At 39.5% G+C, this 25,768-nt stretch overlaps 1 protein-coding gene across 12 annotated transcripts in view; it reads left to right on the plus strand.

Annotated features, from left to right (window-relative positions):
• nrxn2b (neurexin 2b) overlaps window positions 1-19,728 on the plus strand; it is an 811,982-nt gene extending 792,254 nt beyond the window's left edge. For 10 of the 12 annotated variants that reach the window (XM_081599837.1, XM_081599838.1, XM_081599834.1 and 7 more), the window contains 2 exons: window positions 3,783-3,861; window positions 16,822-19,728. In XM_081599837.1, the coding sequence (XP_081455963.1) occupies window positions 3,783-3,861; window positions 16,822-17,708 (966 nt within the window). In that variant the 3' untranslated portion in view covers window positions 17,709-19,728. The remainder of the gene's footprint in view (window positions 1-3,782; window positions 3,862-16,821) is intronic. The other 2 variants (XM_081599839.1, XM_081599840.1) reach the window with 1 other exon arrangement.
• The last annotated feature ends 6,040 nt before the right edge of the window (window positions 19,729-25,768 follow it).

Genomic DNA, 25,768 nt, shown 5'->3' on the forward strand with positions numbered 1-25,768 from the left:
AGGCCACGTGTCATACTTTTTGTTATATGTCAAATGTTTTTGTCATATGTTTTTTTTTCTTTAATGCAATGTAAATATTTATGCACAAAATGTTACCCACAGGCAGTAAAGACCACTGTAAGGCCACTCATATAACTATGCTATTATGGGTTTCACCTGTATATATATACAGGGGTGAAAGTATACAGGGGGGTACGGCAGGCATCTTTACCCCTAAAAGATTTAGCGGGGGTACGCAGTACCTGCAAGAGAGGGGAGCGGCTGTCTGCTGTAAAGAATCAATGGATTCACTGTGCAGCCGTGAGTTCACTCACTAATCAGCCGTGGCTGATTAGTTTTTCAAGAACAATCTAAAACACAACTTAATCATTTAATAAATAGCTTTTTCCCATTTCATATAGTTTCTGAACTGTTCGTGCTTTACCAGAGCAGGGGGGCAATAAGTCGATCACGGAAGGTTTTGAGTCGATCTCGGCATTAGGTGACAAACTGAGACCAGCACGTCCTCCTCTGATTGGCTTATCAAAACGTTCGTAACTTTATGAAAGAGCAACACCAAAAAAATCAACAAAACGTGTTCAAATTAATGACCCAACAATAATAATCTCAGTAATTATTGTTTCAACAAGGTGTTGCGCAATTCTGTGTGTTTCGGTTCCATTATTAAAATAACGAGCAGAGCAGGAGTTTAAAATTAACTAATCAACCACCTCTGTGTTCAGGGAGGCTTATTAATGATCGCAAAATAAATATCAAGCCTGCAAACCTAATATTGTAACAGACTGAATGTTATGTTTTTAGCGTAATCTCTGGTCGGCTTGTGGAGCGCAGGAGGTTGCCATGGCAACGGGTGTGCTTAAATCACAGAAAGACGGAGAGTAAAAAGGTGCGAGTGGTTTAGAGTTGATCACCTGTTCAGGTTGTTTTACCTTTTTTACCTTTGTCTTGGCTCATCACAGCCACTATAGTTTCTGAACGTTCACAAAACGACAAACTTGGACTAATTACCTCGTTCTTTGTGAGTATACGTCATTCATAACAAAAATCAAACACGGTAAATATGTTTCATTAAATATTTAACAAACAAATGGCTTCTACCGCGATAATTATGTGAAATTAAATTAATTGTCTAATATAAAAAAATAGCTTGGTGCTTTGAGCTCAGAGACTGAGAGGCTTTTTCTTTATCAAACACGTTTTTTGCCTCTTATTTAGTGGAAATATTGATGTTGATGATACTTTCTCTAAAATTATAACCTTTTTCAACCTTTATAGCTCCACTGTTGAAAATGAGGCTCTAATATTCACAAATGACAGTGAAATAAAATCCAGTCCAACATCTGGTTTGAGGTGATTCCTCTGGAACTTGTTGGAGGAAAAATATCCCAACTTCAAAAGAGGAGCTTTTAACCTAACAGAGCTCTGTGGTTCCTCCTGACAGTATGAGAGTCAGGGTGAGGAGGCGCCATGTTAGGAAGAGAAGTGGAAGCTGCAGGATCTTCAGAACAAACAGGTCATGATGCTGGGCTACTGATTATCCCTCTGTCTGGACACAGGATCAATAGAACCAGTTTAAAAGCTAAAATGAATGGTTATATGCCAGATATGGAAAACTGGGATGCACTCCATGCCATGATGTTCAGGATTTAGGTGTCATGGCATCTCAAGGTGCCATGAGATGCCATGAACATTGCAGCCAGTGGGCTGAAGGAAATACAGCTTTATTTTGTAGCATTTCAAGAGCTACCCAGCTTTTATCGCTTCACAAAAAAATTCATCAGCACAGAAACTCCAAAGCACACAAAGAAGCAATATATATATATATATATATATATATATATATATATATATATATATATATACACCCAGTCTTTCTGCATGGAGTTTGCATGTTCTCCCTGTGCATGCGTGGGTTTTCTTCGGGTACTCCGGTTTCCTCCCACAGTCCAAAAACATGACTGTTAGGTTAATTGGTCTGTCTAAATTACCCCAAGTTGTGAGTGTGTGTGTGCATGGTTGTGTGTCTCTGTGTTGCCCTACGACAGACTGGCGACCTGTCCAGGGTGACCCCGCCTCTCGCCCGAAATGTTAGCTGGAGATAGGCACCAGCAACCCTCCCGACCCCATTAAGGGACAAGGGTGCAAGAAAATGGATGGATGGATATATATATATATATATATATATATATATGAGTGTAACATATTTACAGTACTCAATGCTAAATGAGTTCTGCTAACTCATTAGCAGAGCATTGTGTAACTTGACTGCATGCTAGTGAGGCATGGAACATGTCAAGGGACACATCTAAAAGTTGCAGGACTCCTGCCAACTTTTATCATCTAAATCTTCCCCGAATCCTGAAACATCTCAATGTTTTTATTAGTTGCCTCAATATTCATATATGTTTTAGCATTTTTTTTTAGCAACTGCTAAATCTTTTGAATCTTTTAAATCTTTTGCTATAAATGGTATTTATGCTAATCCCAAAAGACAATGGGGCGTCCATGTTACATGGATATATTTTAAGCAACTCAAATCCAGCATAAATATCCTAATCTTAGAGTTTAATTGGAAAAAAATGAAGAAAAAAAAGTAATTTTTTAAATTATTTTTATTTTTTGTTTATCTGTTCTTTTTTATGTGTGCACATCCAGAAACTAAAAACAGTCAGCATTGACCAAAAAAAAATAAAGGTTGAAAATCAAAGATAAACAGATGACATTTAAATATTCGTCAGGTCATTTATTTTTCAGATTTTTTTTATTTATTTTTTTTTTGCTTTATGTTATAGGAACTTAAATTATGTGTTCAAATCAAAAACAATTCCAAACTCATCTAGAATTAAAATGTAAATGCTTTTTTATTTTTTATTATTTCTCCTACTTTTAACGAAGACACTGCAGTGCAAACTATCGCTCTGTGTGTGACCTGGTTGCACATGGTAGTTCAGCTGTTAGGCAGCTGAGGAGGAATGTGCATGAGCTAAATCACATTAAAAGTTATGAAAAGAAGCTGCAGCAGCAGTGAGGGCGGTTAACACAATGGGAGAAAAAGCAGAGCTGACTGGATTTTATGGGTATTCCATGATTTACAGGAATACAACATATTTCCATGAGCAACAAGCAATGCAGACCGATTTCTAAGAGTGAAGGTCGATTTATCTCTGTTGCTCATATTACTTTGTTTTATTGCAGAATTGTAATAAAGTAAAAGATCAACCGTGTATTGCATTTTCATTCTGATAAATTAAGGATTGGAAAAGTAATAAAATTATCTGAATTAGAACAGAAGAAGCATTTATTGGCAGAATCTCTTTCTGACAGACCGCTCAGTCCTGTTGGGTTCCTACTTTTAAAGTTGTTGTGAAGAAACAACTTTAAAAAAGCACTGTGAACGCAAACCATTTACAGTGTATGACTTCCTTGCCCACACAGTAGAGTCGATGCCTACTATTAAGAAAAGCTACACCTCTTTGATCATCAGTGTTTGGTCAGAAAGAGCTCGTTTCTCTTTGTTTTGCTCCCCCAACTCTGCCTACATGAACACAAGTGCAGCTCACAAAGCTGCGCCCACCAGCAGCACATTTCCAACACATCGGCTGAACAGCAATCCCCCATGTTCAAAGTGAAAGTTACAACAGAGTCCTGCACCTACAGAATGTACAAACGGTTAGATGGAATTCTGTGGACCTGAAAAGTGTTGACTCTCTCTAAGATGATCGGCATGCTTCTTCCCTTGAATAAAATCTGCCCTGCTGTTCTGTCCCTCTCCGTTCCTCCAGAACGCCGACGACCTCTTGGTAGCTTCAGCAGAGTGTCCGAGCGACGACGAGGATTTGGAGGAGTGCGAGCCCGGAAATGGTGAGTCAGCTCAGAAAGTTCTGTCTTTATTGTGTTTTATCCAGAAACCTAAAAAGGAAAAAAATAAAAGGAAATCAGACTGTCTCATACTTTGGTTTTTGCAGTCCCCCTGTATGCACCTCTGATTGGACAAAGGTTACTCCATGTTTTTGTTCTCTCTCTCTTCTACCAGCAGAATTTGTACTTCTTCAATTTCCCAGCCAAGTAGTATTTTCTAACATTTTCTCAGCTGTTGCACAAATCTCCGGCGCTGACTTTAACAAGGACAAACGGTTTCAACATGGTAACACAGTTTGTTGTGTGCAGCATGCAGCTGAGCCACTGTGTCTGAACAGCAGGTCAAGTAATGTTCTGACACCCCAACAGGAGGGGGAAGTAAAAGGCCATGTGTTTTACTCCCTGCCTCTGTGCTTTCCAGCTCCATTGTACATGAAAACTGCCAAGAACCATGTTCACACAAAGAATCAGCATGGCTCGAGCTACTCCCACTGCTACCATTAGGGCTTAAAAGCTGCGAGGGTCAGGAAATAAAATGTGCATTTTTTTAAAAAATTTATTAAAAACAAATCTCACACTGATTCTGTTGCGACTGTGGGAAGATTAATTTGGGTTTAATCAAAGGAATGGTTTGGATGTTTTGAAGTAAGGTTCTATAACGTTATTATCAGCTGTGTTTATGGTGCGCAATGAGATCTTGTCGATTAATTAAAATGAAAATTCTCATCAAAGTGGAATCTCTCACACAACGTTGGTGTAAACTATTGAATCCCAGACAGAAAGAGCACCTGCTGCATTCATGTTTGATGAATGCAGCAGGTGAGGAAGGCAGTAGATGTTGAGCTGGCAGGTTGCGCTGACAGAGTTTGAGTAATAAAGACTTTTCATATATGTAACAAATGCATAGAAACCTCCCGTACTGATAAATTGTTTTACTGTCAGCATTTTAGGCACTCAACTTAAAAAAGAAGAAAGTAGCTGAGAAAAATGTGACTGGCTAGCTGCTAGCCGCTAACAACACAAAAGCTAGCATCTGCTTCCATGCTCCTCCTTCAGCCCAAACTAAAGGGCTAATATATAGTTATGTAAGAAACTTTGACCAATCAAAACTGAACTACAGTAAAGAAAGATCATTTGAAACAGTCAGAGTCCTGGGAATGGTGGGAGGTTAACAGCTGCTAGGAGCAACATAAACACAGCTTTACTGACAAAACGACCAACTTAAAAGATGTTTATTGTGAAACTGTAGATACTTAAAAGACTACGATAGCAGATATTGTCACATTACTGAGAATTATTTCATGCTTGAGTTGTTTTTCATTTCTGCAGTCCGCTTTGATATGGACTTTTAGCAAGAGTTTTTATTTCATTTTTTTAACAAAATCAGAGTGATATGATCTGTTTTCTACTGTTACTGGTAATCTCAGAATTTCACTTCAAACCGTCGATTTGTAGTGAAATAAAAACAGAAGGTTTGAACTGAACAATACTTCTCTGACTACAAACCACAGCATGTAGAGTTGACTCCATTAGCTCAAGATGACTGAGATTTACAATCTAACCTCTGACAGGAAACAACATGGCTCTCCCTTGAAAAGCATCCCTTAAATCTTCTCTTATGAAGTTACAATACAAGTTCCAATTTCACCATTTACATGAAAAGCACACCACTTCTTTTCATATGTAAACAAATCTATCTAGGAAAAAGCAATAGACCTCATTTCAGGGAACATTTGCTATTTGAAAAAGTTGGAAAATAGAAAAGATGGCAGAATTGCCGTGTTTGCTTCTTAACGTCGCTGCGCTTCTCCAGAATAAACTGGGAATAAGGATTATGGCTGTGTTGCGCCTGTAAATAGCAAGAGATTACAGAGCCTATCAGTATGCTTGTGTGAAGAGAAACTGATCTGAAGCTGTGTTCAGGAACTGGAGAGCAGCACTCTCCTGCGGTTTTCTCTGTAGGTGGTTGGGACCGAAATAGAGCCACGGTTCCACTCTTATCGAAAGCAGAAATGAGAGTATTTCAGTGGATTCTATGCCCAGCCTTAATCTCCTGTGGGGAAATGCAACTCTCTTTGCCCACCCACAAACAGAAACACACACACGCACACACACCAACACGCACGCACGCGGAGATAGTGGCAGACATGTTCACCTCTCCAGACAGACACTTGCCTCTCTCACTCTGTGGGTGTAAAGTTTTCTCTCTGCAGCCGACTCTCCTGAGAAATAAACGCTTGCTCGCGCGTATGCACACGTGCTCCGTATCGCGCCTCCCAGATGCTGAAACGGCTCCAGCGTGCCGAGCCAGCCAGGTTGGATAAGCCTCTCTGAAAGCTGTGGACAAGGAAAGAAGAATCAACATTGTCCGCAGCGCATGTCCTCCCCCCCCCAACCCCCCCCGTCCATCCCTCATCTCCACAAATACAGGTTTCCAGCCTGTCAGAGATAGGACCAATTCCCAGTGTTTTCAATTACATGTGAGAAGGAGCTGGAAATTATTGAGCTGCCTTTAGGAAGGACAGGAAAATGTTAAGCACAGCTGTGGAGTTTCTGTTAAGCTGTGCCTGATATGAGGGCTGGGAATTCATAGGGATCAATACAACTTCTTCCTGCTTCCGCAAAGCTCTACGCACTTTACAGATGGGTTTACCCGCAGCTGCAGTAGTAAAGCTCAGCACCTAGTAAACATATTCATTCCCCATCATTTTTTTTTGTTTTATTTGCTTTTTGTCATGTTATAACCACAAACTTTACAGCGTGTTGTTGAGATTAAATGTGGTAGACAAATTTGATATGTAGATACACATATAGATTCATTTGTTAGAAACTAAAATAACTTACAAAGCGTGTCTCATTTTCCTTCAGCTTTATAATTATGTTCTACTTTGTGTTTGTTCATCACATAAATACCCATATAGTGTTTGAAATACTTCATCAGTTAACTTCTACCGGGGACATTTCTGAGGATTGCCTTGAGCACGATGCAGGCACAGCTAGTTTACGACCCCTTGATCACCAGAGTGACTGAGTGTCAGCATTAGCCTTTTGGAGAGCATGGGAACACTTTATTTAAAGGGATGTGCATAAGACTGACATGACATTGTCATGAACATAAAGAAGTCTTTATGAATGTTTATGACTGTTGTCATGAAATGTCATTCAGTAAGTAAGGACACTTTTAATGCAAAGTTGCTCTAAAAGTTGCATTGAAAGTCCATTAAAAATGCCAACTTTGCATGATTTTGTAAATTATGATACTTTAATGCAAAGTTGGCACTTTTAAAGACTTCTTTATGTTCATGACAATGTCATCTCATGTTTATGACAGTGTCATGTCAGTCTGATGCACACCCCTTCAAATAAAGTGTTACCGAGAGCATTAATGTAGATGACAGACATTCCAGTAAGCACTTTGTAGCTTGACAACATTGACTTGAGTTTGATCTGGGTGGCTAACCAACTGGTGGTCTCTCGGGCTAGTTAAAGACCAAACGCGTCATCATATTGTGACCATCTGAGAGGTTTTCCTGCACATGCAGGGAGATTAGTGGGGAAGGCATTGCCATCATCAAGGTCAGAGATCACCACAGACTTCACTGGGAGCTGAGCAGTGTGTTGGGTTAGGTACGTCATGATTTTTTTTATGTTTAACAATGCAAAGCAGAATGATCACACAGTTGAGGCAACACCTTTAAAGGTCAGCTGGTCATTGATTGCTCAAGTTTCTTGCTACCTTTGACTGAGCAAGAGATAGAAACTAAATTCATGCAGATATGGTGGGGTAGGTGGGAATTACAGACAAAGCTGGGCAGTGGTATGAAGAGCCATTTGATCAAATGATCTAGTCCAGGGGTCTTCAAGTCCAGGCCTTACGACTTGCAGGTGTCCTGCAATTTTTAGATGTGTCCCTGGTTCCACACACCTCAATCGAATGGCTGGATTTCTTCCTCAGTGCAGTCAAATTCTCCAGAATCCTTCTAATGACCAAACTCAGGTGTGCGGAAGCAGAGACACATCTACAACCTGCCTGTGAGGCCTTGATTTGACGATCCCTGATCTAGTCTGTTGAGGCAGTGTACACAGTAAGGCGAAAAGAGGTCTCAGTGCCTCTTTTCGCCTAGGGGGATCCCTGTAGCAACGTGTTTAGCTGCAGAAGTATAACCAAGATAAAATACTTTGAATGGATTGTGGGACCAGAGACCCACAATCCAAACCAGGAGACCCTTTGATGCCCATGCTAGAGAATGTCTGAAGGTCTAAAAGATGTCTTTGCTCATGAGAAGGAATGAAGGCCACTGTCTTCTGGCTGCTGTCAAGTGAAGAGTAGGTGGGAAATGTATCAAACAAACTGATGAGGCGACGATGAATGGAACGGAGTTTTGTTGAGATGCTTATCACGTTGTGTCGCAACTCAAAGGAGAACGGAGAAATGAGAGAGGAGTGAAACGCAGATACCACAGGGAGGGAAAGAGAGAGAACGGGAACAGGATGCAAAATTGGGAACGCAAGTAGAGTGGAATTCCCATGAACAAATCCTGCTTTCCCACTAGGCTAATTAAACTTTGACTGTAAGCGAGGCTTAATTACATCACCCAATTAGAGCGCTGGTTTGAATCTGCCCTTGGTGGTAATGAGCCTAAGTCAGAGGGAGCAAACAGACCCAGAAATGAGAAGGACTCTGTTACAAAGCTGGATTCAAGGCAGAAAATGACAAAACGAATATGGACACAGAACATTTTTTTTTCCCTCAAAACTACTAAAGTGTCATTTACTGCAGTACACATTTCGAAAAAGCCTATTCGTCCAACAAGTTCTGCTCATTACGTCTTCCATCCCATCTCCATATTTCACTTGATGAGTTTGCTCTACCTCCGCATGACCTCACTTTGCCTTTCTCTCGCCAACCTCAAGCTACTTACCAGTCCTAGGACGTTGTAGACGCTATATCAGTTTTACTCTGACAAGATCAGAGCTTTGGGGGTGCTCCTCAATAATTCATCAGATGACATACCATAGAGACAACCCGCAAATGCTCTTTTTAGGTCGACGAGTGAGTGTACGAGATAGGGTGATAAATGAGGGCTGACCCCAGAGCGCCGGGCCCTCCAGTCCAGTGTGATCCCACTCAATGAGTTTGGGTGTCAGTTATTTGTCAGTGTGAAGCTTCTTTGAGCTCCCTTGGCAAGGAAACAGCCCCAGCTTTAATAAATGGGTTTCAAAGTTTGGATGTTTGGCGGTGAACACCAGTGATGATCTCTGAATAGCAGGTTTCAGAAATGGTTCTCCTCCTCCTTCACCTGATGTTTCAATCGCACAATTTAGCCAAGAGAAATAGAACTTAAATGATTAATGTGAAATCACCATGAATAATTATTAACCGAATACACAGCCCAAATTTCAGATCCTTAGACGTTTTCCCTTTTCATTATGTTTTATGCAGATATTTGCACAGTAAAACAAAACAGAAACATTTGATATTCTGCAACTATAATTGGTGGGGGGAAAAATATAATCCAATTACAATCTATCAGTAATAATTCTATATATTTTTTATTGTGAAATGCTGAATGATTTTTTTGTCTTTCATTCTAAGATCACCATAACAACCTTTTTTTTTTATCTCAGTTCAGGTAAAATTTCCAAGTGGTTTCAGGAATTTCTTGGTTTTCTAATAATTTGAAAGAGTTGGTTAACCTTCTGAAAGCATCTCAACGTTTTATTGACTATATCAACCTTCTTATTAAAAAGATGTTTTCTTTTGTAGGATTTCTCTTTTACCTCTATTTGATTCAGCTATAGAGTTTTCAGGGAATTACAGTGAGAAGCAGCTTGAACAAACTAGGTTTCTTTGCCCAAGCGGGCTTTTAACAAACTTAATCTATACATTTTCAATGCAACTGAGGTTAAGACTTCTCCGGAAGTTTGATGTTGGCTAGTTTTAGCATTCTGAAATCAGTTCTGAGATGTATTTGGGATCTAAATTGAAGTGTTCAGCTTCCTCCACAGACGATCCAAACCCCTCCTGGAAATCACTTTTATGTTCAGGTCAGACAAAAATTGAGTTATTCACCAAAAATGACAAACTGTATGCGAGGCGTTCAAACCAAAGGACAGATTTCCTTAATTTTGGGAGATCAGTGATGGGTCAATACGTGCATAAGAAACTGATCTGTATTTCTTGCCACAAAGTCCTGAAAATCAACCACTGTCCTCTTTTTGCAGTGAGAGAGAACTGACTGACAATGATAGTCACCTCACTGTTGCCAACTTGGCATCTTTGATGTCATATTTATCAACTTTTCAGACCAAAAAAAAAAAACTGTCAAAATCGGAATCTGCAGGTCAGGCTTTTCAAAGATCACTGATCAGTAAGAAAACTGCAATCAGTGCAGCCCTAGTACCAAAAGTCGAAAGTTGTGTTTCCAGAAATTATAGTGTATCCCACAACTTAGACTTCCAAATTCTTCAACGTCCCAATTATATGGTTAAAACTTAACATACCAACATGACACCGGTCCAAGTTGGATTTGGAATGGAAAAATCAAGCTAACAATTCGCATCTGTATTGAAAATCTATGATCAAAGCTGAGAACCAAACCAATTAACACCATGATTGCTGATGAGAAAAATGCTTCAACATCCAATCAGAATTATACCAGAGTCACTTTAGTGCTAAAACGTTTGCAAGGTTTCTCTGCATCTGGCTCAAGTGTTCTCAGCCTAATATGTATATTTGAACTTACATGTCTAGTTGTTAGGCTGTGAAAAATTCACAATAAATTTTTCCACACGGTTCTTGTTTTCAACCCTGATTCTACCCTCCTCATGGAGAAAAGCAACAGAAAAAGTCCAAAATGAATATATCATGCAGTGTATGTATGTAGAATACTGACCAAAACTGCTCATAGCTCATATTCCATCTATGAAATTATACATAGATGCAGTGTTTTGTTGCAAAACAAAACATTTTCTGTCTAGTTTGATGAAAAATAACTTCCATTTTAAGACGAAGCCCAAGCTGTAATTACTGAAAACAAAACTCTTGACTGATCTGTATTCAGCCACATATGTGTGTATTGTCTATGTTTAAATAAAAACGTGCAGCAAGCGATCCCAGAACTCATTTAAGCTATAATTAAATCCAAATCCACATCTGAAGAGGGAGAAATGCTTCTTCTTTTTTTTTTTTCCTCCTTGCGTTGCTGCTTTCCCAGCAGGAAGTCTTCTCACTCACCCTTCAGACTATCAGGGAATGTGTTTGCATTTTTCTCTGACAACAGAGAACGCAGACTGTCCAGAGCTCCTAATTTTAGTCATTTCTCTTTTAATTAGTTTCAAATCTCTTTAATTTTTCTACGGTGAATTAGCTTTGCAGTTTCTTGCTTTTTTTTTTTTAAACAAGTTTGACGGGGGGGATCAGCTAAACGGAGACACTGAATTTTTTTTATTACTGAAAAATAGAGCAGAGATAAAGATGGGATAGTGGAGAAATGGTAAATGATGATGTCTTCAAATCAGGCTGAGATCCTTTCTGCAGGTCTGACATGTTTCTCACTGTGAAATCAAATCCACCCAGGTTTATAGAGGCAATCCAGCGGCTCAAGCGCTATAGGGGCTGACTGGTGAGTTTCATTCCCGCAAATATGTAACACCCTGCAAAACACTATATAAAGTCAGGGGCATTTATTTTTTTTGTTGCTGTTAATGTTGCTGGGTTTTTTGTTGTTTTTTTTTTTGCTTTTTTTGCCTTTTTTTCAAAATAAATCCCTTTTTTCTGAGAGCGACAGCAGCAAATGCACCATTTGCAGACAGCTTATGGAACCCTTACGCTGCACAGGCGGTTTGGTCGTAATTGCTCCTATTGTGGTATCATTCCGCAGCGAGGGACGTATCGGGCTCGGACATGCTGCTGGATATTCCATCTGCGGTCTAATCAAAGCCGAGTTACAGAATGCTCAGTCTCCAAACAGCCCTTTTTTTCTTTTTTATCTAGATATTTCAAACGCGTGTGAGCAGCGCGGCGTTATTGGCAACACGAATGTTTTCAAGCGAGTGACATTAATGCATCAGAGTCCATCTAGGCTGGTCTCATTTTGTGTAAATAAAGATGGCAGGTCAGTCACACTGGGCGGGCAAGCGGTGCAGCGTGAGAGTAGAGATGAAAAAAAAAGTTTCATCATGTGGCCTAAACGTGAACTCACCGCCTCAGCAGCTTAAATCAGTGGAGTCTAGCTCAATAAATCAAACAGAATATCTGATGCTCTCTCACTTTTGGGTGTAAATGACAGAAACAAGCAGTCACTGGAGACATGAGCTGCATTTTCAGTGCTGTTTAAATCAGAAATGTCATCATACATACACATATTAAAACACACCTCTAGTGTTCTCACTAGAGGAGTGTGATACTTCATATTTTGGTATTAATCCAATTCCAAGTAAATTAAAGGTCAGAATCACTGAAATCATTACCGATGTAATGCTTATTGAAGTATGACATATCAAATTTTGGACCTAGAGGCGTTTGTGTGTTTTTTTCTTTTAATACTGTTTTATTATAATTTGTTTTAAACCTGAGACAGAAAATTACCAGAGGCTGCGATTCTGTATATTTTGGTATCAATCCGATACCAAGTAAATACAGGGCCGATACCGATATTAATACCGATACAATAGTGGCTTAAGAATAATATATCATCAAACTTCTGACTTTTAGATGTTTGTTTCTTCTTTGATTATTTTTTTAAAGCCCAGGACAGAATTTAGATAAAGTTTATGTGTCTTGAAAATATTTTAATAACATTAACATGATAAACAAGACAATAGAAAAATAACAAAATAACATCTCTTTAGAGCAAATCTAAGCAAACTGTTTTTTTTACAAAAGAGTTGAGAAACTACAACAGAAATATAAAATGACATTTCAAGAGGGAATCTGAAACTGAAGTATCAGTCTTAGTAGCTAGTATTGATCTGATACTGCCTTGGTATCAATATTATTGATATTTTTGATTGATCCGCTCAGATTTCACATTTGGAGTCACTACGAAACAGTTACCCTGGTTCTTGGCAGCTTTCATTGGGAGCACATGCACGACACATCAACCTTAGCTCAACTCTCCCCTTCCTTTGAGGGTTAGCAGGAGAATCAGAGGTGCATTCAGGGGACCCAAAAGGTGCACAGCCAGTAGACATTGTTGACTGGATTAAAATACTGTTGTCATCAGGCTCAAGGCAAACAACAGGAAATGAAAAGATGGTAGACTTGATAACTGCCTGGCCCACTTTGTGGATGAGGGTTGAGATTCATTATTTTTCCAAGTAGCCCAGGCCTGTCAGTCTACATAGACTGACGCCATAAGGCCCCGAGGCTGCACCGCCGTCTGAAAGCACAGCAGAGCAGTGGGACGGGTTTGACGAAACAATCTCTCACTTTCAACAATCATGTGCAAGATCAACATTTCATAAGTTGCTAAATAATGACTGCATGCTGTGTTCTTTTGGGTTTGCACATCAGCCAGAAATAAGCTGAGAAACAACATCCCCCCGTACAGCCAGAGGATTACAGCGCTGCTAAAGCCTCACAAGGTCGTCCACCTGCAATGTCAGCCACTCTCACTGTGGAAGTAGGACACGGAGAGAGTGGAAGTAACTGCTCATAATGGGGCTGGGCCCAAAGCAGCTGTAGCAAGTTGCACTTGCAGCACATCTGCCACAGATGGCAGCGTAAAGATAGCTGAGCTGGTTTCTCCTCACCGTCCATCACACATGGCTTTCTTTGTTAGTTAGACAGGGAAAAAAAAAAAAAACGACCCGTTTAGGAAGTCCTCCAGAATTCTCTTGTTCCTCAAACGTGCCACCACGCTCTGCTGTCCTCTGGTCGTCACGGCGCAAACACATCCCTCAGACACAAAGACAGAGTGGAGGGAAATAACCGAAGCATTGCCATGGAAACTAGACTTTAGAGCAATGACAGCGAGAGAAGTCAGAAAGTTCTAGATGCACAAAGTCCTTTTTCCTTCGCAGCTCTCGTGTTTTTCTTTATGTCTGTTTTTTTTTCTGAAATGTAATGTTACATGTTTTGGTAGTCATGGTAACTCAACTGCATTGGTTCTTTGAAATTATTTGCTGAAATGTGACTAAAAGGTTTATGGGGTTGAGGTGTCTGTATGTTGATGAGTTAAACTAAGGACCATAGAGAAACTCCTACAATCCCAGAACCCCTTTTCCTTTTTACTCACACCCGTTTCAACCCTGAACTGCCCTTTCCAAAGCCTCACCCACGGAGTTCCACTCACTCACCCCATCAATCAAACAAAGAGCCTGAGCCATGATTTTATGCTGTTGATGTTAGCATTATCTTTGCTCATGTTTTGCTCTTACCTTCCCTTTTCTCTCCCCAAAGATGTGATGTAATTTATTCCCGTCTGCCATGTTTTATGACTGTTTCGTGCTCTTTGACCCATACATATTTGCCACTCTGACCAAAAAAGAAAAAAAAAACTGTTTTCATTTTACTGCTTTGTGTCCTTATGCTTCCCAATATGTGTAAACAGTTATTGTGTCACTGAAGGATTCACCTTTGGTGTTTGTCCTTTTTCATTTTGCGCCCAGTAATCTTTCTCTGGTCCTTATTTCACTGTGGGCTTATGACAGATTAATAGAAGGAGCTAAACAAACTTTGGCTCATTAAGAGCTTTTTCTAACCATTGGTGGCGGATTTAGAGGAATGGTTTTAGTGGGAGTAGGGCTTGAAGAGTTTATGTTAAAAAAAAAGACACTTCTTTTGGAAATGTTTTTATGCCTTTTGAACTTTTTTCACATTTTTGCACATTACAATAACAAACTTCAAAGTATTCTATTGGAATTCTATATACGGTAACACAACGTTGGGATTCATTATGAAGGTGAAGGAAAAGAATGCATTGCTTAACACTTTGTTAAGCAATGCAAATACAACCATCTGTGAAGCCATCAAAAGACTGTTGTGGGTTACTAGTAAACAAATAGAATCATAAAAACCAAGCTACAGTAATAAATTATTTGTGTTATTAATTAATCTGAAAATAGAACATATGCAAAAAAAAAAGTGATTTCCTGTGGAAATAGATGGCAACACAGAGCTTTCTGGAAGTACACTGGTATGTGTGGAATATGCACCAATAGGCATCAGTGGAAGAAATGCAAATCTGGCGGAATGAAAACTGAAAACATGAGTTCAAGGTTAGGTTGTAAAACAATATCCCAAGGTTTAATCATCTCATAAGAAGTTGGTCAAAGTGAATGGGAAAATAAATTCGGCTAAATATAGGGTAACATTTTTAGAGGTAGCAAAAGACTTGACACTAAAGCCCCTTCTATGTTGTCAAGTCTCACTAGATTGAGACATTTACTGGCTAAAGTTGCCAGGTTGGGTGTTCTTCACTATGTGGGTTTGGTCGAGACTCCGATGATGTCATTTTGCACGTGTACCCTTAGGCAACCAGTTTCTAAAAAAATTCTCAATGTATTTGTTCGTTATTGTCTAGTTGATGCTGTAAGTGCACTTTGGCCACAATCGATAGAAAAGGTTGGACCACAACATTTTATAACGTTATTATTGATTTGCACTCCGCCTTCTTGACAACTACTACAGTCTCACTACGCACCGGTTGAGTTGTTGTTTGTTTGAGGAGGAATCAATAGACCAGACCTTGCTTGCACTAGGTCTGGTTTTGTCTGGATAGATCTGAACCAACCCAAAAATCAGGGAAGAACTGCACAGTATATGCAAATAGAGACTAATCTAGATGGAGGCTGAGTGGTGAAGAATCAATTAAAGTTATGCTAGTGCAGAAGGGGCTGAAGGCAGAGGGTCAGCTTCCAGGAAAACAATGACCCTTAGCATAAAACCAGAGCCACTATGGAGTGGTTTACATCAAAGCATATTTGTATCCCCAACCAAAGTCCAGACCTAACTTTGAAACTTTTATTGACTCAGTAGGGCTGAATAAAAATCCATAAGACACGTTTTATTTTGAAAATAAAATCAAAAAACATATTTCACTTTTGTTGCACTTCAAAATTTTACACAACTTTGTGTTAAATCCCAACAAAACTAAAGTTTGATGTCGCAATGTAAAAAAAAATGTGAAAAAGATCAAAGTCGATAAATATTTCAGCAAGGCACTAGATGTTTAACTCCCTGAAACGTAGTGAACTTTGAAAGTTAAGCCTTAAAAGTAAGACTTCTGCAGTGCCTTGTTTTGACAAATGAGCCATAGAAACCACCGTGCCAATAGGGGATGGAAAGAAACAGGGAAAGCATTCTCATAAAGTAACATTTGGGACAAGAAAAGGTAGAGGTCAGTGAGTAATTCAAGAACGTATACCTTTGCATTGTAATTCATTTTAACACTAGAAAGTAGTAAAAGAGGTAAAGGGGGGTGGTTGTTTATTACTATCCGAGAACAATCTTACACAGCTTTCTTTTTGTAATTTTTTTTTCATGCAAAAATCATGCGGCCAATTTGTTGATGTAAGTGACCTGAACCTCGTGGTTTGCTATCTTACTTAACCACTCACAGCAGAAACACCTGAGTGCTAGCGTAGGTAAGACTAGAAAGTTAGCAGTTTACAACAGGATTTGTAGTGCAATAAATGTTAAATTTGTCAGTGTTGTTTGTAGCTTACTGATATATTTTGTTAGTGACGTAACACATAGGTCTGTCCAGACTAGAGAGGCAGATCAGGATAGAGTACTTTCTTGTATTTTGTACAACACACTGCAGCTCAGATGTAGTCAGTACAGTCTTCTTAAATAGAAAAGAATAGACAGACATAACTAACTTCATGTTAAGATGTAGAAATTAATGCTGGCTTTCCTATTTTCATTTGAACTGTTCTGTTTGATTTGAACTTAAGGCGGGCTCTATAAGGCGGTCTCTAACACTCTGTTTCTTCGTTTTCTCTTTCTTGTCCTAGGAGGTGAATTAGTGTTGCCCATTATAACGGTGGACTCCCTAGATCCCCCCTCTATTGCCACCCGCTACCCAGTAATTCCCCCGCCCCCCACCACCTATCGCCCTTTCCTCACCCTGCTTGAAACCACCAAAGAGTCCGTCCCCATGCCCAACGGCCACCCCCCCTGCCCCTTGGACCAGGAGGACTGCGAGGAGACCATAGAGGTTTCGGGTTCGGGGGAGATGACAGAGACGGATGACGAGGACTATTATAAAAACTCCCCTCTGGTCACTGATAGAACTGTCCTCCCTCCTCCCCCGGCAGTCGAGGGCGGGGTCCAGAACCCCCGAGACCGCCACTTCTCTCGTAACCCCAACTCCCATCGCCCACCGCTTTCCTCCACCCCCACCGCCAACCCCGACCAGCTAGGCCCCCGCGTCAAACCGGCCGCTGGCGGCAGCAGCAGCAGTAGCAACAATATCCCCGCTGGCAAAATGAACACCCGGGATCAAGTGCTGCTGCCGCCAGCCCACCCCTCGTCAGACCCGGGTCACCGCAGAATCCCGGGAATAACCTACCCCCCAAATTTCCCCCATGTTCCCACTCCAGATCCCACGTCTCCCGAGAGAGGCCTCCCCGGCGCCGTGGAGGTGCAGCAGTCCAGCAGCACCACGGGGATGGTGGTGGGCATTGTAGCGGCGGCAGCGCTCTGCATCCTTATCCTGCTTTACGCCATGTACAAGTACCGCAACCGAGACGAGGGCTCCTATCAAGTGGACCAGAGCCGCAACTACATCAGCAACTCGGCCACGCAGAGCAACGGCGCTCTGGTGAAGGAAAAACAGCCCGCCACTGCCAAGACGGTCACCAAGAACAAGAAGAACAAAGACAAGGAGTACTATGTGTGAGGACGCGCCGCCATCACACGCAAAGACAGACAGTAGGCGCACTAAGAGAAAGAAAGAGACGGGAGACGGAAAAAGACGGAGGGAAAGAGAGAAAGCAGCTTTGTGGTAACGGCAATCACACACCGGCTGATTTGGTTAAAATTCAGTATCGTAAATTCAAACTACGGCAAAAAAGGAGCAGCAAAAACAACTTAGAGGCGTCATTGTCCTTCTCACGCCTTCTTGTATTTGTTAAAATGTTAACTCTGGTGTCGATTATGACGGAATCTGATCCGTCCTTTTAAATCTTCATAGGTACAGTGCCAACAACCACAGAGACAATGCTGATAAATCAGTAATTCCTTGGTTTAGCATTATAAAGTCTTAAGTACTGTAAACATGCACCATCAAAAGTATTGGCCTATAATTCATTTTGAGTGGGTAAAACTTGAAAAGTAATTTGCAAACACCAAAACAGAACACACATTAGCATTATGCTAGCATTCCTGGAACAAAATTTACCGCCATCTTACAGAAATATTTAAGTCGTAATCCATCTGGGAGTTAAGAAACACCTGTAGTTTCTCGCGTCTGAACGGGTCTCTCTCTCTTTTGCTCACTGGCTAGCGCTCTCTGTTTCTCTCCTTGTCTACGGTGCCTAGCAGCCGATGCAATGCGAACTCTGCCATGTTTCAAGCATGTAGTATTCATTTATGAAAAAGAGATAAACAGTTTTCCTTTCTGTGGAGTTTCAAAAAAAAAAAAAACGGGAAAAAAATCACGATGACTGACGATCATACCGTTAAACGTAGCAACTATGTGAGATACCATCAAGCTCCAACCTAACGGATGCTAACTTGTACGTTTAGCCGCCAAAAACTCGTGGCCAAACCCACTTGGCCTATCTTTGTTCCAGCAGATATATGTCGTGTGTTTCGGGACGCCACGGCGCCCCCGAGTGGGCCAACAAAGAAACTGTCATGTTCTTACAGTTACTAATCACAGAAAAAAACTCCAGCAAACCAGATGAACTCTGTTCTATATAACTATAAATATATGTATAGACGATGCAGAAACTTATGGACCTAAAGCGTGAGCAAGTCTATAAGTAAGTTTGCTGACAGAGCACAAGGAAGATGGACTTCAGGATTTTTTTGACAACACCCAACTCCCTAATCTTGACAACCCTATCCCTCTCATGAACAGTGTGGCTGATGAAATACCCTATGGCAAGATTCAGCTGCTATCTTTTATTTCCTCCCTCCTCATTTCGGAATAAATGACAGACGTTTTAGGGTAATTCCGATTACATTTTTGCGAGAGTTCCAATGTGAACTGATCTATTACAGCAGATTAAAGAGACCACTTTTTGTCCTTCTCTTGCCTGACTGGACTGATGGCAGCCAAAGGGCAAAACTAACTTTGTGGGAGGAGTATCCACAAGAATGGCTAGTCCCCGGAAGATGTACAACTGAACTTTAGTATTCCAATTTTCAACTCTATAAAAAAAAAAGTAAACTGAACCATGAAAAGAAAATTCCTGAAACAAGTTTGTGAAATGTCTAAATATTTGACACTCATCCCATTACTGAGACAGACATGTGTTTTCCCTACTATCATTCCTGTTTGAGGAAAAAAAAAAGACCTGGGATACTGAAATTTCTTTGTATTTTCTTTTGGTAACTGAGCAAATGTCATTTGGGTTATAACATAGCATTCCTGATTTCCATGGGAAAATAAGATCCTCTTTTATTCTGTTTCTGTCATCGTTCATCTTTTGTTTCCTTTCATTTTTGTGTCCTGCATCTATTCCTTCTACAGCAGACTGTCCATCTGTCAATCTTTTTCTTTTTTCACTTGCCAGGTTCCATCGATTTTTCCTCGTCATGTTCGTCTGGTTTTTCTCCTCCTCCTCCATTTCAAACATACTCCTCCCAGTATCTACCTGTTCTTTCTAAATGTTATTGTAAAGTGTTCCAGTGAGATGACTCTAAATATGTGTACATTAACAGAGGGAATACACTTGGTTATATACTTCTTACTCTGTGTCATGTGTTCTTTATACTGTCTCCTAACCCTAATTTCTGCTAGGTTTAGCCTAGGGGTGTCCTAGTCTGAGCCTGGTATATGCTTGGGGTCCTGATTAAGTTTCATCACAGTCCCAAACTGTAATTTGGGTTCAAATCTGATTCTTTTTTACTGTTCCCAGTGAGCTGAAGGAACTTATCTGTTGGTGTCATATGACCTGCCCTTGAAAACCAACAGAGAGATCTATCACGCTCTAAAGAAAAAGTTACGTAGGTTTAGGCATCAGTGGACAAATGAACTTCTCCTTCTCCGTCATGGGTCGTTTATCTGTACCAAGGTACCAAGGTTTGAAAGTTATTTTCCTCCAGAAGGTTACTTTCCTCAGTTACCAGGTGGTGTGGAGATGTAGCTACTCCTCTTGTTTTGCTTGTTTTACTCAGGAAAAGGCAAAAAAATAGCCTTGGAGCTACTAAACTTACCAGGTGTTCATTCAAGTATTCACACAAGTCCGTGCTAAGAAATAACAAAAGTATGGTATTTAGGGGTGTAACAAGACCTCATTGCACAAGATCTTGCAATATTTAAACATCACAATATTTCTTGCTGAGATTACTGTGATCTTATGAGCATTAGCCAGTTGCGGACGTCATGGCTTTGCTTGAGGAAGTTGTAACAGAGGATGCTCTAGCTGCTCTTAAGTCATTAGTTTGGTAGCAGTTTGGCTTTCCAGGAAGAACAATAAACGGCAGCAGAGCGACAGAGGAGGCACAAGCACTGAAAGTTATTCGGACGCCGAAAGAGACAGAAAGCATCGCTATAACAACCGAAGGCTGGATGTCTAGGGGTATGTATAGTTGATAAACAAGAAACACATCTGTTTGTTGAGTTTGTGGCCAAATCAATAAAAATGCGGAATAAAGGCCTTTTTGATGCATCAATTTGATCTTTGAAGTTTTCTTGAGATCTCGTCCCGTCTTGTTCAATATCTCGTCTTGTGAGTTTTAGATATTGTTACACCCCTAATGGTTTTAATAACAAAACTGTAACCCATAAGGTTATACAATTGATTTGTTTTTTGTGTGTCAATATATTGTACTACAGTGAAGCTAAGGTACTTTTTACCCAAAGTTATCACACGGTAGGAGAACGATGCCAGCCCACGCCTTGAAGAGAGACGATGCAGTGGCCCTGTAAGGCTTCGGGGGAACGATTCACTGACACGGCATGGATCCATTTGTTCCTTTAGAAGCCACCTCACTGTTGATCAATAAAGGTTTTCACCTTTATCTTGCAAGGAAATATTTCTATACCAGTGGAAGAGCTTTCTTCCTTGATGACAGCACAGCCATGCAAAGCGTAAGAGGGGCCTCTGAACACTGTGATGACTGACGGTAATTGTATATGTTTTTCAGATTGCAGTATAGTTAACACCACTATTATCAGAATACTACATGAAGGACCATCTCTCAAAAAATATTTAATTCTTGCAGCCTTGTAAAATCAATACAAATGTTATTCTGAGGCCACAAAGAGGCCGACCTGCTCACCTGTGAAGAGACGCATAGTGCTCTCACCAACTGCAGCGTTTTTTATTTTTATTGTATTTATATGTCATGTTTTATATATTTGGTATATTTGGGGGTTAGAGACCACAACCGCCTGCAGACAGCTAAAACAAAGTTGGGAAACCTTGGGCAGTTTGTTTTACTGCTGTAAAATGGCTGTTGGAAAAGACGAGTGTTTTGTTGACGACCATCCAGAAACCACTTACTGTATTTCAGGTGGATGTCCAGGAGGCTATACTAATGCTTTTCGAATATGTACTGTTGTATAATTGCGAATCTGTTTGCAGCTATTTTCAGTAAGAGTGTAAACATTGAGTTAGGGATGGGAGGGGGGCGTGGCCAGCTTATTTGTATTTAAAGTGACAGAGGCCCTAAAACAGACTAAAATCTGTTGAACTGAGCAGAATAAAATCTCATTATCGAAGAACAATTTTGTGCAAAAAATGTAATAAACATGTTTTGGATAGGCCATGGACCTAACCTGTTTAAGGACGCATAATAAGTCACCTTTAACGCTGACAAAAATTGTTTTAAGAACCTGAAACATCAAGGACCAAAGTTTTATTATTATCATTCAGTTTTTGTATACAAAACAAACCATTTCCTGCTTTATGTATTTCTACTATCATGTTGCGCATGATCCCTGAGGATACGACGTCTTCAGACCCCTGATGGAAAACGCTTAATATTGTCTCAGGCAGTCAATCAGCTTGATAAAACGTGTGGAAGCTTCGGTGAAGCATCATGCTTCTGTTGCAAACCTTCCAAGCAGTTCTGCACGTCGAGCAGCATCTCCAGCAGCTCTCCAATCAAACACAGCAAAGGACAGAGGTAAGTGCTCTACACTTATCACGGTGATTTACTCACTCTGCAAACGCTTCAAGGGTTTCTGCTCTCCAAATACCACTTTGTCATTCTAGGTCTTATTTGTGGAGCTATGAAATGCAAATAACATGCATTTGTATGTACTGTCTGTGCTCAGTTATAATTACTAAATGCAAAAAAAAAAAAAAGAAAGAATCTGATGGCGGTAATATCAATCATTTGAAAATGTGTCGTTCTTTGACGGATTCTGAGAGGATGAATGTTGTAGATCAGCTCAGGCAGGGAGGCTAAAGGAAAATGTTGGAGTTTTCGAAGAGCTTCTAGAGATGCTGATCTGTTTGACAAGATCACTGGAAATGGGGAAAAGGCTTGCCATTTATCTTATTTTTATGATGAAAAATTTCTTATGTCAGTAATTTAGACTTATTTTGATAATGATGAATTCCAATTAGTGATGTTTGAGAGCTTCAAAAATTGGCTGCACCGTTGAAATTCTTGGTGCTTTTCCTTCAATTTTGGTTTCACAAGACAACAAGAAATATCAATAAATTCATAAATATGATCACATGTAGGTTCTGTGTGTAGCTTACTGATGGCAAGCTCACTTCTTTAGGTAACTGGTGTTCCGAGTGGTTTGGTTTTTTTAAAAGCAATTTTTATGATTACTGTGACTTTGCCACTGCAAAAACGCAAAATCTTTGGTCTATATTTGGTCTAGTTTTCAGTGCAATTATCTTTATAAACTTTAGATAAGACAAAACTGTCTTACAAGTATTTTTTTAGTAAGCTATAGAAGCTTGTTTTAAGTAAATAATTCCTTAATATCGATGAAGTACTTGTTTCATTGGTAGATTATTTAACTTATAACAAGACATTTTTGATTGACTTAAAACAAGCATCTATATCTTCCTGGAAATTTACTTTTAAATTAGTTTTGTCTAAGAAACTAAGAAACTAGAAACTAGACCATAAAGGTGTGGTCACAAGAAATACCACAAAATATTGTGATAAATTTTAAATGTGTCAATTTAAAATCTACATATTTACTTGGACATTTCCTATTTTAAAAACTGATTTATTTAGGTTTGGGGAGAGAGAGAGTGAGAATATCAGCAGATAATAGGAAGGCTGAGTGAAGCGATGCTTTATCCTTTGAACTTTACTTGTAGAAATATTGGTAACCTGTAGAAAGGATCTTTGTACCCACCCGTCTCCTGTGCTGATTCTAGCCATTCCAATCACTTGTATTAATCAATCAATCAATCAAATTTTATTTGTGTAGCACATTTCAGCAGCAAGGCATTTCAAAGTGCTTTACATAATTAAAATAAAAACAGCATGTGATATTAAACAAACAGTGAGAAAGAGATTTAAAAAAAAACTAAACAAAAAAAAAACATTAAAACCCCTTTAGGACTTCAGTTAAACACCTTTTAACTGGGATTCTAACCCTCAGAGACTTTAGTCAAAAACACCGTTTGACAAGGACTCCAACCTCTAGGTTTTTAGTTGAAACTCCATCAACTGGGACTCTAAACCCCGTAGAACTTTAGTTAAACGTCGTTTAACTGGGACGTTTTCCGGGGGGCTTTACATCATTAAAACGTAGAAAAGAAATAAAAAGAAATTAAAAACATGGAAGACATCAAAACCCGCACTCTAACCCTAATTTAGCCATAAGCAACTCTAAACAGGTGGGTTTTAAGTTTAGATTTAAAGGCACCCAGTGTTTCAGCTGTTTTACAGTTTTCTGGAAGTTTGTTCCAAATCTGGTGCATAGAAACTGAATGCTGCTATTAGATGTTAACCCAGTTTAAAATGCTACCTCTGTAATCCTTTTTACAATTGTGAATTGATGTAATCTCTCTTCTCACAATAATAACTTATGAGTCATGACTCATGGCATAGCTAGCACCATGGCTGAATTATGTATCTGTCACTGCCATACTTTTTGATGACTTATCATAATTTTTTATTCATGTGATTTTAATTTAATTAATTATTTAATGGAAACACATTGCGAAATTATGTTTTTTTTAAACGCTGGTAAAATATAGACAAAGATTTGTGCACATTTGTAATAGAAATGCAGAAACTGTCTATGTTTGGGTCTTTGTATGACGGGTTAAAGGAAGCCGTTGTTCCAGTCTGTCTATTTTAAGCCGTGTTCTCAGGAGAATAAAGTCGAAACATGCAGTCGACTTTATTCAACTTCATTCCAAGGCGCTTATTAGAAAAAGCATCTCATTCCAAGAACCACATCACTGCTAAAACTAACACAGCAAGGAAAATGTGCTTCCATCATAAACTCTTTGTTTTGTTTGTTTGTTGGATTAACATAAAAAGAAAGACTTCAATCAGTGACAATCTGACACGTAAAATATCACCAAAGTGAAAACTTAGACTTTAAAATTCCCCTGTTGCCTTTTCACTTCTAGGAGTCTGCATGAGTTCAGTCTATCAAAAGCTTTCCCAGCATTTCTGTTAGAGCAGAAGTTAAATTACCTCATGGTAATTTAATTGTAAAAAGTCCATAAGTAACTTCCCAACAACTTAAAACAGAAAACTGTCATGTGAAAGAAACCAGCCGTACATGGGCAGAACATTCTGGTTAACATGCTGCTGATTTATTACAAACGCACAAAAATCTCTTATCTGATGCTAATCTGGTTGCTATGACAGCGTACTAGGGCCACGGATAAGAAAATGTCAACAAATAAAATTAGTAGAAATAATACAGTAGTCGTAGTATTATGAGGATAAAGTCATAATGTTAGGCCTGTTGCAATAAGCAATAAATCAATCAATCGTGTGATAAATTGAAACGAGCTCAATAATTTCCATGTTCATGATTTATTGTTTTTCTCTTTTCTCTCTTTCTACCAAAAACTGGATGACAAAAATCTTAAGTCTGGTGCTTTGGTCTCAACTACAGTTTTGTTTGTAGAGATTTCATTATTTATTTTATTTCTTGTTTCTGTTTTTTTATTATTATTCATTTACTTTAAATATTTGACACATCCAGTGTTACATGTTCATTAGGATTTAAAGTTTACTGATCTTTGAGAATATGATCTTGCATTATTGTGCCACTACCGTTATATTACTGGAAATGGTCTCAAAACAACAATATTATCACTTATTGCAAAAACTTCTGGGGCAATTTATCGTCCAGCAAAATGTATCGTGGTAGGCCTAATAATACTATGACTTTATTCGGTTAATATCATTACTTTATTCTCAAAATATTGTTATTCTTATATTATTTCGACTTTATTCTTGTATAATTCTTATAATGTTATTTTGGCCATCTCTTAATGGCATACAGATGCTACGTTTAGATTCTGAAAGAAGTCAGAAGGTCTTGGTGTTCACCTGGACAACAGACTGCCAAAAACAAGAAGGGCCAGAGATCTGGCATGGTACATGTTGATGACGGTAAAGGTTATGTACTTTACTGTCATCAACATGTTGTAATATCTCCCTTAAGTTGGGGTGGAGAGAGTCATTCTGTAGGAACAGCAGCATCAGAGGCTTAGGGGGGGAAAAAGAGAACAAACTGATAAAGAAGGATGGCTGTGTGCTGGGAGGCGCTGTGCAGTCCCCAGAGATGAGAGCAGAAAGAGGAATGTTGGCAAGCTGTTCAGCATAACGAATGGCACC

This window comes from Poecilia reticulata, chromosome 18, assembly GCF_904066995.2.
Source record: "Poecilia reticulata chromosome 18, P_reticulata-male-v2, whole genome shotgun sequence".
In the NCBI taxonomy this organism is placed as follows: domain Eukaryota; kingdom Metazoa; phylum Chordata; class Actinopteri; order Cyprinodontiformes; family Poeciliidae; genus Poecilia; species Poecilia reticulata.